Source organism: Mchenga conophoros, linkage group LG17, assembly GCF_057382185.1.
Source record: "Mchenga conophoros isolate Kocher_MC1m ecotype Shallow Benthic linkage group LG17, M_conophoros_male_GT1.1, whole genome shotgun sequence".
In the NCBI taxonomy this organism is placed as follows: domain Eukaryota; kingdom Metazoa; phylum Chordata; class Actinopteri; order Cichliformes; family Cichlidae; genus Mchenga; species Mchenga conophoros.
In genome coordinates, this window is record NC_140542.1 from 24,703,227 (window position 1) to 24,721,391 (window position 18,165).

Genomic DNA, 18,165 nt, shown 5'->3' on the forward strand with positions numbered 1-18,165 from the left:
CATTTTATTATCATGAAGGTTGGAAAAAATATGAAAATTACTGAATTCAAAGTGTTGCTTTGTGGCAGCAGTGAGAAAGATACAAGAAATGTCATGTCTTAGTCTAACATCAGAGGACATGAGTTTTATTGTGAAGGGCAAAAGCGATTCTTCCTCTGCTAACGGATTTTATGCTTTTATTCTGAAGTCATGACTTCCTGAAGTTTCTTCCTGTGTGGCTTTAACTTGACGCCGCACTCTATCGCCTTTTTTTAGCTGGATGAAAACTTCATTTCACAGACAAATTCAATGAGAAGGTGAACGGCGACCATGAAGCTCCGTTGAAAGGCGGCCAAAGAGTTTGGAGTAAGCTAACTGGAGACTGCAGGACCCCGTCGTTAAAACTTTTTCTTTGGTCGAAAACTGTAAGTTTTCCGAAGTTTCAATTAAGTTTTTTGCAGTTTTAAAAACAGAGTTACTGTTAACTGTTGACTTTTCCAGTCTTTACTAAAGTGCTTACTTGACTTTTATGGTGTTAAAAACGCTAAAGTCATCTTGTTTTCTGTTTAATTGGACTTGAAGCTAAAAACGATGTGGACGTGTTAGCTAACGTATTAACCCAGAGGTGAGCTTTTTCCCCTAACTTTTGCGTAGTCATTTGAATATTGAATGTATTCCCTATGTTAATGGCTATTTAAGATTATACTGCACATATGGCAGCCTAAAGTTAAATAGCCATAATTGTGTTGAGGTATTTAGAATTTATTGTGATATTATAATTTGTATTTTCCTCTATTTCTACACCATCGGTGAACACTTATATAGAAAATCTCCCCGGGTCTTACTGTGATATTTCACTGCAGTTTTAAAATGTTATTTGGGGTTAAATCACCAGCCCATGCACCACACATGTGTTTAAATTCCATGTTAACAAAAAACACATGTAGATACTAATAATCCATAGAAGTGATAAAGTTATTGGAGACAGTACATTTTTTTTCAAAGCATTGCAGTTTCTTTTAGTGCTTTTAATTGTGCTAGCTTTGTATGTGAGGACCCTTATTGCATCACATTTTATTTATGTATCCATAAATGTGCAGGCCAACTTATGAATCACTGTCGTGAACCTCCAGTCAGACTCAGTTTGGCGCCCAGCATCATTTAGAAAATGATGTAGGAGCCAGCACTTTATAGCTGATTCAGGTCCAGTGTCGGCTTTTTTCATCATCAGCCTGAGACTTATGCAGCCTTTGTGTGGGTAAAAGTCTGCAGTGTAGTTTTTTTATTCAGGAAAACCCCCACTCCTGAGGCACATGACCCCCTGGCAGTGCTCTACTCTCCCGATCTCCCTCTGGTGACGTCTTGGCCTGCAGGCAGATAACCTAAAACTTAACAAAGGATTTTATTTCCCTCTCTGTCAATAACCACATTTGTATTCTCACCTCACTCATTCAGCCAATGATTCATGTCTCAGAAAACCCATGCTGATGCACACTTGCTTGCACAGCCATATCTGATGTTACAGGAGCATAGTAAAACAAACTGCTTAGTGATTGTTTAAGAGACACAAATAAATAAGTCTAATCTCCTGGAAGCATGTTTCCTCAGGCAGCAGGCGTGTGCGTGTGCGTGTGTGTGTGTGTGTGTGTGTGTGTGTGTCAGTCAGTCAGTCAGGACAAAGTCCATTATTGGCCCATGGCAGTAAACTTGCCTTGCAATAAGATTTACATGGCACACTCCCCAAAGTTTTCTAGATTTAGATTTTGTTTTTCTTAAAGCCACGTGTCCAAAAATTCTACGGGGGCCTTTCTATCTCAGGCACCTTTTTTTTTTTTTTCTTTTTTTTTTTTTTTTTTTTCTCTCCATGATATTTGCATTCCTTGCATTCTTGGTGCAGTTATCTTGTGGTAGTGTATTTTGAAAGAAGGGAGGTGTCATGTTGAAGCCACATGACATACTGGGATGTTTACATTCTTCTGAAATTAATTATAACGTCTTAATCTAAAACATTTGTCTCACAGGAACAGATTTAAAGGCTCGTTCCTCTCTAAATTCAGTAAAATTGATGCTAAAGGCTCCATTATGATGTGACAGAAGTAATATAGGAGCTCCTGGACTTTCAGCTTTTATTGCAGTGTGTGAAGGGATTGCAGGAAAATTGCAGTGTCTTTGCAAGAGGAAGACATTTCCCCAGAATTTGCCAGGAAGCACTTCCTGACAGGACTGAGTGAAGGTCTTCCTGAGCGTAAGGATGCCTCTGTTTCAATCCTGTTTATTGGAAGCGCTTATAATGGTGTGAGTAATACTAGGACTTCTGAGTTACGTTAGTGATAACAAAGGCAACAAACTGTAGTTTTTCTTGGCTTGCTGAGATCTCTTACTCATTTCCTCCAGAGCTTTTCTTTATTTTGACAATTTATTTTTCCCCTCTAGTTTGAATTCTGCCTGTGATGTAGTTTGGGCCACGTGGAAAAACTGCAATAACTTGGGATCAGAGTCGTGGTGCTACCATGTGAGGCTCTAAAAGACAAAGACTTGTTTGTGTAGCGTGTTGCGGCAGCCGGTGCTGCAGTGAGAAACCCAGCGCTGGTTTAGTGTCTGACGTTACTATGAAACAACCTGACCTCACAGTAGCCCAGACTGAAAGTTCTATGCACCATCTCTCAGGGGGAAGGGTAAACAAAAGGAGGGTGTTTTACTGGAGTTTTTGATGGGGCTTTTTCTTAAATTGGGTGGCACAGGAAGACCAAGAGCAAGGCAGGTGGGCCAGAATATTCAATCATAAAATGCAGTGATGACAACTGGTGTGGAAAAACATTAGGTGCAGCCCTGTGCTCCAGTGCACAAAAGCCTGCAGATGATTCTTGTACTGAATAAGTTTTTATAAGTTGATTAATGTCTTAGTAACTTTTGTCATTGTTATTAGCTGTCAGTTCAGCTCAGGAGGGTTCAAATCTGACTAAAACAAATGTTTTAAAAGGAATGGCAGCAATGTAGGTGTATTGGAGACGGTCTGTATTCAGTTATAGTTTCAGATCTGGTTATATTTGCAGTTTATTTTAGTCAAGGGTGATGGTGCTGAAGGAGAAGCGAATGTATTGATTAGATTACTTTTAAAGAAGAAGTAGTCATGAACTTATGGTAGCAAGTTATTTTAAACTTGTTCTCAGACCTTTGACCTAAAGTGTCACACAGATTTACAAACCATGAGCAAAAGTATCGTACAGCTGATTATGAGCAGGTCTAAACTTCCTACGACAAACTGGGTTGTAGTACTTCACCTTATGCAGCTTCTTATGCTACATTCTGAAATGCACATCTGTACCACAGCTGGAGGTAAGTTATAGGAGCACGAGGCACCGGTAGAGGCGTGTGTGTGTTACAGAGACCGACCATTCAACGTATGGTCAAGTAATCCCAGCCTATTTTCAGATGCTTCATCCCTCCCCCCTCCTCATTCTGTATCACTCCAAATCCATCTGGTTGACGTTAAAACCACCTCTTAGCCCCAGAAAAGTAGAGTTTGATTCTCTTACTGATTTCTTTCTTTAAAATTGAAAAATTCTTCTGTCAGATGGATTTAGATCAGTAGCATTGATTCCTTTTTTGGGGGGTGGAAACATTTATTCAAATGGCAAGAGCAGAACAATAAGTGAATGATGTCATTAATGCGGTTTTATAGTGTGGTTTTTATAGTGTTAGATGGCCTCTCAGACCTCCACAAAAAAGCTGTTTTTAGGCCTCTGAACATATGCTTTTTATCCATTGCTTTTGCAATTGTTGCCCTTTTTAAAATAAAAACTTTAGTTTAGAGTGAACTAAGGTTTGTGAGCAATTTATTCATGATGGCTATAAGTGGATATTTGCTTTGTAAAAGTGTATCAAAAGAGCATTGTTGAATAGGCTTGGAGTGAAATGTCCACCTCTTTCATAGAAGTTTACCCTCTGACTGGTCCCAGCAGATACGTACCCCTCCCTAAGCCTGGTTCAGGCAGAGGTCTCTTCCTGTAAAAGAGGAGTATTTCCTCACCACCATCAACAAATGCTTGCTCATAGAGGGTCATCTGATCACAGTCAACCGATGGGGTTTTCTTTCTAATATTGTATGGTCTTTAACTTAAAATATAAAGGGCTATTCTTGTGAAATCAAGTTAGAGGTTGTGTCTACTGTTCTTGTTTCCCAATGTTGTTTCTCCTGACACTGACGATCAAAAATTATGCAACAACCAGCTGGGTGTACAGAGCAAAGACGTTGGCCTAAGGAAAAGCTACAACCACTTGAAGCTGGCTCTGCATCGTCTCAGTATCATCACATCATCTCAATATGTGGGATAACGATGATGCTCAGTCCCACAAAGATATTTGTGGTCTTGATGGTATATTTTAAAACAAACTGGAGGCCAATTGTGGTTAAGTTTTTGCAAAAGTATGTAATGTGGACGTGTTTTCCTTCTGATCAGTGTTTTCCTGGTGTGTCTGAAAAGATATCTATGATAGTTGGGACCAAGCCTCTTCCTTCCTACTTAAGACAATAAAAAAAGAAAAAAAAGTAAGGGTTAAGCAATTTCCTTAAACAACTGGACACTATCTTTTTTTTTGAGGAAAAATTACTTCAGCAGGACTGAATGTTTGCATGTGTTTCAACTTTCATCAGGGAAGAATAGACTTTGGGCACAGGATGGATCATGTGTGATGTCAAAACAAACTGCTGTGGTCAACAATGGAGCTCCATGGCACAGAGGAATAGGATATTTCTGGCTCTAGCAGATAGACAATACTTGTTTGTAGGTTCAGTTCTTTTCTGCGTGGGTTTTTTTTTTTTTTTTTTTTTTTTTTGCTTGGGGTAAAATATCTGAATCCATTTGAGTTGCCTCCATGTATATGACACGCCAGCTTTTGTTTGTTGTTTCTTGTTGGCATTTTATCTTTTCCCTTCATGGATCAGTTTAAATGTCTTGGGCTTTGACATAATACAGTCCTTGGGGGGATTTAGTGTGAGGGAAAGAGGGTCAAAAAGGTCAGCAGGAATGTCACTGCCTGGTATTAGTGTTTAGTTTGTGGGAGAACTGGCTTGCTTAGGAATGCATGCAGTCATCACTCCTACGCTTCAGGCATCAGACAATATAATTTCATATGGACCCTCCTTCACAAGGCCACAGATGGACTCTCATCTTTAGGTTTAGCCATATTTTATATATATATAATTTATTTTTTAAATGGTTGACCTGTTCATCACTGATGTGAGTAAAAGTGGAAAATCCCTGACATTTTAAAGGCTTTGAGTCTAAAGAACGACCAAACCAGTTTTTACGGAAGGTTTCAGTGCCATCTATTTGATGCATGGCCAGCACAAAATTGACTTTTATTTTCATGTGCTCATTTAATTCCTGTTTTGACTCTTTTCCAGAGATAAATTGACCTGGCATTTTGACTTTCATGGGAATTGTTACTAAATGGGATTTCAAATGAAACTCATTCCAGTTTCGATGTGGCTTTTATCACATGACAACTCATTCTATTTCATATCTCCTCAAGGGACAAAAAAATGGGACCATTAAGGACAGCTGAACAGAGCATGAGTTAGGGTGTCTTGTGAAGGATTTCATTATTTACATGTTTATTTGTTTGTTTTTAAATTTCAAAAGTGTTTCCAGCAACAAATATGACTCTTGAGCTATATATTTCCTCCAGAGTTTATTCAAAAAGCATCCTGTTTCCATCAAATCACAGAGTAAAGCATAGTAGTAGCAGTCGTAGTAAGAAGTGCATCGGTGGTGTGCCTCCAACCTCATTCCACTTGGAAACTTTACAGTTTATATGGAAAGCAGGTTGTTATATCTTCAGATGCATGTGTCTGCATAACCAGGGTTCTGTTTAGATTCAAGCGTAATGATATGTTGATGTTGTACTACAAATACAGCACTTTGTATGACATTTTGGAACAAACCTACACCCACTTCTCTGCAGTTAAACCAGGCGCCAAAGCACTTAAGGCTCCTTGTTTTAACAGCAGACTGTAGCAAACCCAGCTCACATATTGAGGTCATTGGTCTTAATTAAGCCCTTAATGCCAATTTCTTAACCTACTGGGTATGACACTGTGACCCCACAGAGGGAGGAAATGAGGCAAAGCCACTAGTTCCCCCCCCCCCCCCCCCCCTTTTTTTACTATGCGATGTCTGAACAAGTGGGGTTACTGTTTTTATGTCGGACAGCTGGGCTCTCTGTGCCATATTGTTTACTGTTTCAGTTCGTCTAAATCAGATTTTGTTTGAAGCGATAAGTGGCCAGTGCAAGTAAAAGAGAGACATGTGATAAGTGTTTGAATCCACTGGTCATGGGTATATTGTCCAACTTTGTTATGGAAGTTTGAAATGCCGAGCATGCCGGAGCTACAAGGCCTGAGACCCCTGGGAGAATAGTGCCATTATTTTAGAGAGGAGCCTGGCCATGAGCACTCGTGACTGCCCACTCGCCGGAAATAAGGGCTTCTGGATAATAAGTCCTGGAAATCACTTTGTTTTTTGTCTCTGAGGCAGCCAGTTTTTTTTTTTTTTTTTTTTTTTCTTTTTTCGTTTTTTTGTGTCGCCGACTGCAAGGGTAATTTGATGCAGCAGTCATTTGAAAAGGAAGAATGAGACCTTTTACTGTAACAAGATTAGTGATAACTTAATAATTTCTTTTTCAAGTGGAAATGTAAATGCATGCATACAGGCAGGCTTTCTGGTTCAAAACAGGCTATTGTGCATCAACAGTGCAATTTCCTTACCAGTAACTACAACAGGGACAAGGGTGGCATCAAAAATATATGTAAAGGACTCTTTAGGGAATTGCCTGATTCACCAGAAATGGCAGTTTACTGTTGTTGTCTTGCTTTTCTTTACTGGACATGTTAATTTTAGTTGTTTAGACGTGGCATGAACAGTTTGCAAATTTGTCTGCCTACTCTTAGGAAGTGGCTCTCCAGTCCTGTTTTGGATCAAAACATCCCTCCCACCAAGTTCCAGTGTTTTCACCACAGTAGACTTTGAGACCTGGCATTTTAGGGAATACTGACATTCTTGGTTGAAAACATGTCCAGCGTGTTACATCTGCTATATTTTAAAAACTGTTACTGGGTAACATTAGGAGTGATGGTTGCACAAGAAAAGGGCCAGTGTATGCCCATATTGTTTTTAATGCAATGTCAAACAAATGACACGACATATCATAATGTGGACTATTATATAAAAACGTATGGAATGCCTACAAATCCATATTTTATCCCAAATACAGCATTTTAAAACACTGGTTGTTTAAACTGAGGCATTTTACTCTTTCATGAAAAAAAAAAATTCTCATTATCATTTGAATGCAGCAACATATTAAAACACAAAACTTGGGGCAGGGACAGCAAACGGCTGGAAGAGTAAGTAGTACTAAAGAGAAACAGCTGGAGGAACCTTTTGGCGCTAATTAAGTTAATTGGCAATGGGTCAGTAACATATTGTCTGTATAAAAAGAGCACTTGAGAGAATTGGGTCGAACTCACCTGCCTGCAGTCTAAATCTTTTACCGATTAACAACATTTAGCCATCTTTTTTTTTTTTTTTTGTTTTTTGTTTTTTTTGGGGGGGGGGGGGACTTTCTTTGTAACCTCATTTTTAGCCATCAAAGTAGCCAAACAAATGCTAGACATTCATCCATACCCTTGTTAGCCTGATTCTGATTCTCACTTTAACTCTAAAACCAAGGTTACAAGTTTGCCAGTGTAATCATTTTTAATCATTTAGATTGTTTTTAAAAACAAACTGTTTCCAACAAAGATGACTTCAGATGTTTAATCTGTTCAGTCTTTGGTTTACTGTAACAAACCAGTCCTTCATTTAAAATTTCTTTTGGAAGAGTAGCTCTCAAGAGCTGGAGTTAAGTCTGCCCATCACACAATCACTTTTTGAACAAGCACAATTACACACACATTCAATGAGTGTGTGCTTACACCTAAGCGTTTTTCTAAACACTGACATAAGGCCAACCCTGATGCTTTCAGGGAACATTTGTAAACTGTAGCTCCAGAAAATTTGTAACATTATCCAAATAAACACTGCACTAGTGTCATTAAATTTCTGAATTCTGTGAAGAGAAGCTGTCGGTGCTGTTGTCTTAGTGGCTGTTGATGATGTGATATGTGGTTTCATGTGGGCATGAAACACCATCTCATCACACGGTGTATTTAGAAGTTGTAGTTGAGTGCTGTTAAACATCTATTTAGCCAGATCCAGTTTGAATAGTTGCTTTGATGAAAAGTTGAAGAGCTTTTACGCAGTAATGGCAATACTTTTACCTCATGTGCAATACTCCAGCAGTTTGGGGGATGGCCACTTTTCAATCTTTTCTGTCTTACAACGATCAAAGTCTGTTTGTGAACTGATAACATAAAAAAGACTACTGCAGGCATAGCTGCAGACACCATATTTGGCAGTGATTTGATTTTGAAGTATATTTTAATGCCTTTTAGTTCCGGCCAAGATCCTTTATGGAGTTTCCCTTTTTTCTTATGCTTGTCTTCTCTTTCAGAACAATTGAACACAAGATGATGTCTGACGCTAGCGAGATGTTGGCAGCAGCCTTGGAGCAAATGGATGGGATCATAGCAGGTAACCACAGTGAACATTTGGACTCTAAGACCTGGGAATAGCACTTTTTCAAGTGGGCATGGTAAGCTATGAGGGTCTACTCACATCTGGAAATCATTAAATTGCAAATACAGAGTCTAGCGGACAATAACTTTACCACTTTTACCTGCAGTTTAATGTAATCCTTCTGAATATACATGAGTCTGAAATACAGCTGAAACCATGCTTTTAGTGGTCTGCCTCCACTGCATGAAGAATTAAAGTAAGTTTCCATTGTCCCTGCCGTGATGGAAACTAATGATTATTCAAGCTCTGTGAGTTTGGAATATAAACCTCTTGCTTGTGAGCTTTTGGCTGCACTCTGTATATTTGTGCTGCTGCAGATGAGCAGACCAGACTTCAGTTTTTGAGTCCCTACTTTTTCCACTGATGTGTGTAATTATAGCACTGACCTTTCCAATGGGAACGAGACGGCTGATCACATGATATCACCCCGTCCCCACTGTTTCCGCAGAAACCACAGGCATCATCAAGCCCTCATGCCCTGCTACTGTGGGGGAAGCCATGCTTGGTGGGAACATCATGCACTTGAAATCAGTTGGGACGCTGCCGCATTTGCTTCCAAATAAAATGCAGTTTCCACTTATACAGAGAGATTTAATTGTCTTTGTTATCTTATATTTTGTCTGATGGACACCATACAAATATTGTTTGCTCAGTATGTTTGCATGATTGTGGTATTCTCGCCACGTCGGCATTAAAGTATCCACGAAAGTACCTAAAAGTTATTATGACGCTTTAATTTGCTGAAATGTTTACTTGAGTAGGAGGAAAATGGCTTCAGAGGGAAAACCATGTGAGCTATTTAAACGAACATAATGGTCTTTGAGAATTTGATGGAAACCCCAATTAAAATGTTCTATGAAGGATGTGAAGAGCTGCAACTGTAACAGCTCTGAGCTGCAACAACCATTTTTAACTGTCATTAAAAATGGTGTCTCTGTGTTGGGGTTGTGCAGTTAATCAAATTTTAAATTCTGTTAAAATTTTGGCAAGATAAGAAGTTAATTGAGATGAAAAAGGAATCATTTACTTAATTGTTTTCTAAAACTGCTCCTATGTTTGACCTTTTAGCACACTTCACGCCTCTAATTCACTCCGTGCCAGTCACCTCACTAAACTTTTTTTTTTCTTTTATCTTTTTTTTTTTTTTTTTAAATAATTCAATTTCATGGAATTAATGAAAAGACAAGGATTTTTTTCTTGAACTTTAATAAATAATTTTTTTCCAAATCATATTCTTAATGACAAAATAATCGTTAGCATAATCGAATACCCCTGTTCTGTACATATGCTCTTGTGAAAATTCATTATAGACGTTTTGTTTAATCTTGTTACATCATAGAAAAAGAACTGATACATTAGAAATGTGCACAGCTGTGCAGCAGTTAATTTAAAGCAGTTAAAAGGAGCTTTAGTTTGTTTATGCACCACAAGTTAAATCTTATTTATATTCTTTTTACCGCTGACCTGGAGTTCTTGCCATTTAGTGAATGCAACAAAACGCAAAGTCCATAACTCATATTAAATAATATTTTGCACTGTACATACTGTAACAAAGATTATCAACCCCAAAACAAGCTATATAAATGCTGTAATCTAGTTTGATGTATTTGGTGTTTACAGACTGATATGTTGGTGACTGTTTAAAGGCATCAATGCAGTAACAAAGGCAATAGCAGTTTTTAATGATTGAAAAGAAAAAAAAAATTGGAATATGCAGCTGTATGAAAGTATGAGTTCACAAGCTATTCATCATGATTCCACCACTCCTGCAGATCAAAGACAAATGTAGATTTCATAACAACCTCTATATGTATCTAAATCCTCCCCCTGCACTTCGCCAGGCTCCAAGGCCATGGACTACTCCAACGGGCTGTTTGACTGCCAGTCTCCCACATCGCCTTTCCTCGGTGGCCTTCGGGTCCTTCACTTGCTGGAGGATTTGCGGGCAGCCCTGGAGCTGATGGATAATGATGAGAGGGACAACCTGCGGTGTCAGATTCCTGATTCCACTGCAGAGGGTCTGGTGGAGTGGCTGCACGGACGAATGGTAAAAAGACCCCGTGTAGGGTTCTCTCTAGATTTCTTTGTCTGGTCTTTTAGGTTGAAGTGTGATCGAAAAGTGTCGTGAATTTCTAATGAAGACTTCTCCTTGCACACCTCTGGACCCCTGTCAGTGTGATTGCTGTTTTTAGTAGGGGTGCAACGATACACAAAATTCACGGTTCGGTTCGATACTTTGGTGTCACGGTTCGATATTTTTTTGATACAAAAAAAATGTTCATGCCTTTTTAATTTGTCATTTATTAAAATTATAAATATATATTTTAACTCAAAAGTACAGTTTTTAAATTTAACCCTAACCCTTGTGCGTGTTTTTTATTTTGACAGCGAATGTGCACCTGCGGACCACTTATGTGCAGCCCTGGTTATTTAGCTCGTCATATTGCAGCCACAGAAATTATTTTGTCCATGAAACCATAAAGCTGCACTTTCTTTTTGCCTTATAGTCTGATTTCTCATAACTTCTCCGTTTTGTGGTAAGCTTTTCTTTGGCTGTCACTTCTTCACCCTGACCTGTCTTATTTGGCTCAGCAGAACTAAAATATATATCTGTCTGTGAAGGTCATCGTAGTCAAATATATATCCTGCTGCTTTTACACACGCACTCACATAAGCTCAGCGATTCTCTGCGCGATCAACCTCTCACATGTTTAAGCTTGCTGCGGGAGATTTCACTTGTCATGTTGCATAGTAAGCTACCAATTAATAAGACTATGTCAGAGGAATTGGTGCACAAATTATCATCACTCACAGATCAGTGCTGTCATTGCAAAGTGAAAGCAAAAAAACAAGCGCAAATTCAAACACGACTTCAATATGTCACATATTGACAGTGGCTCACCGATGCCAATGACATAATTACCCAGCTACATTTCTGAAAGAATGCAAAAGCATTGACATATATTTTTCCTTCCTACAATAGCCCGACAGGCAGGGCAGAGAGAGGTAGCCCGACTGAAAAGATCGCTAGCCCTGTATCTGATTGAGGAATCACTCATCTTTGGAAAAGAGAGTTTATTACAGAGAAATGTCTCTTTCCAAAATAAAAGCTATACTATCCGCTTCTTCTGGGCTATATTCTCAGCAGCATGAGGAGAATCATGTGCTAACAGCTGTCTAAATGACTCGGCTAAAGTTAGTAGCATGCTTGCTTTTTTTTGTTTGCTTCCACTTGTCTTTGCACTAGGATGATGTCGGCGTAAATGTGCAGTCATATTCGTTGTGTTCCCACTAGTGCTTTCAGGTTAATCTCGTTGAAATGACCTTAAGGCCACAACACGGCAAATCTCCGTTAACGAGCTACCGCCGATCGCCCCGTGCATGGGGCTAGACGGCCAACACGTTAACGAGCTAACTGCGCTAACACACTAGTTCCCACCCATGTAATTGAGCATTGCATGGCACATCCAACATACTGTTTTACTTTAGTGCATGACTCGCTTACCTTCAGGGTCATACGTCACATGAAAACCAAAATAATTCCAAATGCCAGATCTGAATGAGGGTGGGGGAGGTCCATGTTGCAAGGAGAGCTTAACTTCTGTCTCGCTAGCTTGCCCTGCGCTCTTCCTTCTGACGACGCTGTCTGTGTTGAGCGCTCAGTGAATCTGCGTTCGACTAGTCGAACGCAGATTCACTGAGCGCTCAACACAGACAGCGTCGTCAGAAGGAAAGTTGATAAAATAAATAAAAAACTTTGTATTGTTCGATACATATGCGTACCGAACCGAAAGCACTGTATCGAACGGTTCAATATCGATACGAATATCGTTGCACCCCTAGTTTTTAGATCAGTGAGTGGACCCCTTGCTGCTCCATGAGGTTTATGAAGTTATGTCATAGATTGAGGTGATGGAAGCCGTATCTCTGTCAAAGATCAGAGGGCGTGACTCAGGTCAAAGGCATGCTTTATAATTTTATTTTATTTTTTTAACGTATAGAGTTCTGCTGTAAGTCTAAGGGAGGTCACTCCGTTTTTTGGCCACTACAATCTCTTGTTCGCTACAAGCCCTACTAGCCAGGTTTGTCTTCCTGTGACTTTGTCCTGATCTCTGAAGTTCCAGCTTGCGTCACTGGATATACAAGTGCTCAGATTAGGAGTTTTAAAAGATTGCATCCGTGCTGAAAGTGATCAAGAAGGAGTCTACTTTGATGTGGAAATGAGCTCAATTTAAACCCAGCCTTTTAGAGAGGTGGCATACATCTTTGGTCACGCCTTGCAGTTACATTTGGGAGTAATAAAGGTTATATATGCCCCTTGAAGAGACTTTTTCATCATCTGTCTCAATTGCATCTTAACCTGTTGAGGTCATTTTGAGTTTATTGCTTTCTTGTTGGATCCATTTGCTCCTAGTTTTGCATCAAATGCAGTTGATTCACCTGAGGATTACATGTGGATAAGTATGAGGAAATGAAAATCTGCTCTTCTTTTCTTGCTTTCCTGAGCAGAGAGAGTTGCTGCAAACCTAAAGGCCGTCGTTTGATATTTTTGATTTATTTATTTATTTTGTGTGCAGAAATGAGAAAAACCCGTCACTTTGTGCATGGTTCGTATCTTTGCACAGCGCAGATTTAGCCTGGGGTGAATTATCCTCTATGCTTTTCATCTCTTGATTGTGCTCCTTTGCCTTTACTGTGACTTTGTTTATACTAGAAGTAATGTTTTGACAGGGTGTGTGAATGATGGAGTTTCTATAGGAGCCTCCCTGCAAATAGTTTCCATCATAAAAACTCATGCTGACTCTGTGTGAGGCTCATGTTTTTCTTCCTTCGCTCCCTCGTCTCTCCATTTGTGATATTTGAGAAAAAGTTTGCTTTTCATTCAATTCTGAAATCACTTTCATGTGAGAACACTGATGACGTCACATTTTCCTGAAAGTCTTTAAACACGTATCAATTCATTCCTTCAAGGGAAAACCATGTGACTGTGAGTTATGTTTATACAAGAAAACAGTGTGTAGTTTATCCATTAGGATATCCATGTAGCTCAGAGCTGTGTATTTTAGTTTGCTTTTCCCAGGCAGATCTACATTTCAACATAATTTATATACCATCTCCCGATTTTATGAGCTCTTATATTTCAAGAAACATTAACTTAAAGCCTTATTTATCTTGCATTGCAAATGCAGCTGTTTGCTCAAACAATACAGATCCCCTTGTATCATCTCTTATTTCAGACCAACGTCCACAGCTCCGAAGCAGTCGCCCAAGAGCGTCTGTCACGACTTGAGAGTGACAAAGAGTGTCTCATTCTTCAGGTGCGTGAGCAAAGCTCTCTGTCACGGCTGCAAAACAGCCGAGCAATTTGTCTTGCATGTGCAATTAAGTGTTATTGTGGCTATTAGCACTTGTGTTATTAGTGGGATCAAAGGCACGCTTTCAGTTCTTTTTGTAAGCTTGCAGCATGTTGCCAAAATTAAACAATAGATTTGGAAGAAATCTGGTGGAAGGGAACAAATTATTATTTCTCCATTCTTATTTTAAGCCACAGTGTCGCTGCATGTGCACTAAAAATTGCTTCTTTTATGAATTCATGTGCTCGGTTCTGTTAGTACAGGCCCAAATATGTCTATTTTTTCCTCCAATAGTTGTAACCTTTATTTTAACTGTTAGGCAAATCTGTGCAGGCATTTGAGACTGTTTACATAAAATACACTTTGTGGCAACTACATTAATGCTAGAGGAGGTCTCAAATAAAATGACACTGTGTCTTTGAGGGATGTTCATAGAACAAAATCAAGATCGAATATGTGACATGAATGTTCAACAGGCTACTTTGGCAGAAAGTGTTAAATTGAAAACGCCTTAATCAAGTGCTCATGATTGTGACTCACTTGAAATCCATCCATGGATAATATTTGATATTAGAGCTGATTACATTTCAGAGCTTTTTCTTGGCCAGACAGATAGTTATGAGTCAAAGAAGTTCCCAAGTTCATTAAACAAATAGTTTTCTTTTGTTTTTTGTGTGATTTATCAGTTAGTAGTCAGATTTGGTTACCTTTTAGACAGAGCCAGCTGTTCCTCCCCCAATTTCCAGCCTCGGTGTTGAGCGAAACTCTCTGCCTGCTGGATGTAGTTACATATTTTCCACACAGAGACACATGAGAATAGTGTTGACCACCACACTGACTCTCTGCAAGAAAGTACATAAGCATATTCCCCCAAAATGTCAAACTAATGTCTCTGTGCTTTAAAGGTCATAAAACATGTTTCACTATTGTCTAGGTAAGCGTTTTAACAGACCAGGTGGAGGTGCAAGGTGAAAAGATTCGAGATCTAGACAGCTGTCTTGAGCAACATCACGAGAAACTCAATGCTACTGAGCAGCTTCTTCAGCAGGTAAGGGCTCTTTCTATACTTGCATTGAATGCCAGTTAACGGTGGTTTGAGATAGCCGAGACCACCCATTTTGAAACTTTCTTCTTTCCTGGTAATAGTGCAGCCTTTACTGCATGTGAATGTTGCTCCACAGGAGCTTTTGAACCGGACAGCACTGGAGACCCAGAAGCTGGAGCTTATGACCGAGGTGTCCAGCCTGAAGCTGAAGCTATCTACTGTGGAGAGAGATCACAGAGGCAATGAGGTAGAGCACCTTCCTCGAAATGTAGGCTGTAAAAAGAAGCACGCATTCTAATTGTCAGATGCACCTGCACCTCGTCTAATGTGCCGTGCGACTCTGAATCCTGGCAGCCACCGACTTATTGTTTTACAGTCACAAAGGTCGGCCTCACTCGGCTGGACTGAGATCTGTCATGTGGTGCAACGTGAACTTCTTTAAGGGTTACAGAAGATATTTAAACAGTCCTTGTGCTCCAGCAGCTGTTTCCTGCCAAAATAACCCCCACCCACCCATACTCCCTTTCTCCACTCTCACAGGCTAAAAAGCTTTCCATACACTGTTCTCGGAAGCTGGGATATATTATGTGTACTTTCCACGCAGTAAAAGGATATAAATTTTTTCCCCCCGTTTTTGGTGCCGTTTAGCTTTAAATGAAAACCCTGATTGGCCGTCTTGTCTGTCCTAGTTTTCATGACCTTATAATGTTACCTTGAGCAGCTTTTTGACACATTCAAAATCTCACTTCATATTATCAAACCAAACAAACCTATTCTTTCTAACGAGAAAAGTTTGTGTCAAGCATTATGATGATTTGATTAAAACATATCTAAAGGGGAACTCCTTTTCTTTTTCTTTGGGCTCCGTAACACCAGGCGAGTGTAAATGATTAGTAAAAATTTAGATTTATATTGATATATTCTGTAACACTATTAGTCAGTATTTGCTGGGCCTATTTTCCTTATAAATATCCAGAATCAAAATGAGTCCAGTTAATTTTCTGTGCACTCCTTTTGTTACAGTGTAAACTGCAACCAATAGCAGCTAATTCTTTCAGACGCTATATGCCAAGAATAACAGAACAGTACAGCAACACATACTCCAAACAAGTGCTGAGAGTGTGCAAACCTCCCCCAAGAAAATTCACTGTCTGGGCAGTTTCTGCTTTTAAGGCAATGGTATTGTATTTTGTATATATTCATTTGAGCCTACTTTAAGAAGTTTGTAGTACAGTAAAAATCAGACAAGGGTAGCATGACAGATGTTTGCTTTGACTACACTAACATTATGCAGCAGCAGGTAATGTATAATGTGTATTAGTGTGCAGTTTGAGAAGAAGACCTTCAATTCATTCAAACTTCAAGCTAACATGTTTACAAACAGAATGATGACACGTATGCGCGCAAATGCTACCAAAACCAATAACCTTCTTGTACATCAACATGATGAAAATGCTAAAACAATAGCCACACAAAATGTAGAATATCTTACCGTTTGAAGTTGTGACACAAATACAGAAATCACTATATTTGTATGTTCTTCTCTCTCACCCTGCTGTTCATCGCATCCACTTTAAATTTGGGAGGTGCATTGGTGGAGACTTGAAGAAGTGCAGCAGCGTGTTTCGGTTTGTCAGTTTCAGGTCTTTCAAAGGAAGTTCATGACATTAATGGATTCCTTAAGTTTAACAGTCACAGACAAGTACCAAATCTTGTTTAGGGGGCATCTGTAAATTGTGGGTACAACAAAATAAACTTGGTTCTACTTGGTCCGAACAGGCTTTGCGCTGTTATACTTTTCATGATATTAGCTGAGTGAGACGGTTTTAAAGTCACATTTTCTCTGAAATCCCAAACCCTGTTCTCAATACAAATGAAGATGATATAAACAAGAAGTAATCAAATATTTTCTGTGTACCAACAACAGTCCTCCTTGAAGAATGAAGGGTTTACAATCACAAAAAAAGTAAATACCCATTGCATTTAAAGTCAGTTTCCCAGGCCTCCTACACTGTTGCTGATTGGGATAAAAGGAGTTTCACATTAATTAACCGTGACCCTTCCCTTAAGTCTAGGATTTGTCTCCATGTGTAGACTGAGCTCCTCATATTCCCTCCTGAGAGACATCAGTCTGAAAATAATGTTGATGCCTTTGGCAAGAATGTTCCTTCTGCTGAAGAAGGGGAGAAAAAAAAAAACAGACATCTCTCCCACGCACAGTCTCCACGAAGCTCTCCAGTTCAGGTTTGTATCGGAGTTTAGCGGTTAATGGGAGTTCTGTTTTCCTCCCCAGGGCTTGTACCAGGAAGTGACGGACCTGCGGTTCAGGGTTACTGATATAGAGAATCAAAGAGTGCAGTGTGAGAAGAAACTCAAAGCTACCAAAGTGAGTGTCTGTAGTTCACATCCAGTCAGCAAACGGCTTTGTAATTGACCATAACCATAATCTGAATATGTTTTAATCTTTTGAAATGCATCATTACATGTTTAAATCCTTCTGATTTTCCCCGTGACATTTTTCTCTGTTTATTCTTCTTTTCCACCCCTCTTCTATTTGGCTTCCGCTTTTTATTTCTTCTGTTATGTTAACATCTTACTGCAACATGTTAATCTGTCAAGCGTCCAAAGTGGAACACTGGTCGGTTCACTGGACTTGAGGTGAAGGTTTAATCTCCAGCCCCCCCCCCCCTTTTTTTTTTTTTTCTTTTTTCTCCTTTCTGGCCCTTAAGATCCTCTAAGCCTGCTCTCCTCCTTCACTGCTGCGCACTGATTTCCTGACTTTCACCACACTTGCTGTAAGTGCTCCCACCAGTACTAAAATCCTGTATTAACTTTTTGTTCTATCCCCACTGGGATAGGTTAATTGGATAACCCAAATTGTCACTAGGTGTGAATGTGTGAATGGAAGTGAGTGCGAATGGTTGTCTGTCCCTGTGTGTTGGCCCTGCGACAGACTGGCGACCTGTCCCGGGTGTACCCCGCCTCTCGCCCTATGACAGCTGGGATAGGCTCCAGCGCCCCCCGCGCCCCTGAAAAAGGATAAGCGGAAGCGAATGGATGGATGGAACTTTTTGTTCTCTACACCTGTAGAGCAAAATAATGTTGA

At 39.6% G+C, this 18,165-nt stretch overlaps 1 protein-coding gene across 1 annotated transcript in view; it reads left to right on the forward strand.

Annotated features, from left to right (window-relative positions):
* The first annotated feature begins 201 nt into the window (after positions 1–201).
* ppfibp1a (PPFIA binding protein 1a) overlaps positions 202–18,165 on the forward strand; it is a 31,062-nt gene continuing 13,098 nt past the window's right edge. Inside the window, exons 1-7 of the mRNA XM_085250953.1 lie at positions 202–404; positions 8,536–8,615; positions 10,502–10,707; positions 13,898–13,978; positions 14,949–15,062; positions 15,196–15,306; positions 17,353–17,445. Coding sequence (XP_085107079.1) covers positions 8,552–8,615; positions 10,502–10,707; positions 13,898–13,978; positions 14,949–15,062; positions 15,196–15,306; positions 17,353–17,445 — 669 coding nt within the window. The 5' untranslated portion in view covers positions 202–404; positions 8,536–8,551. The remainder of the gene's footprint in view (positions 405–8,535; positions 8,616–10,501; positions 10,708–13,897; positions 13,979–14,948; positions 15,063–15,195; positions 15,307–17,352; positions 17,446–18,165) is intronic.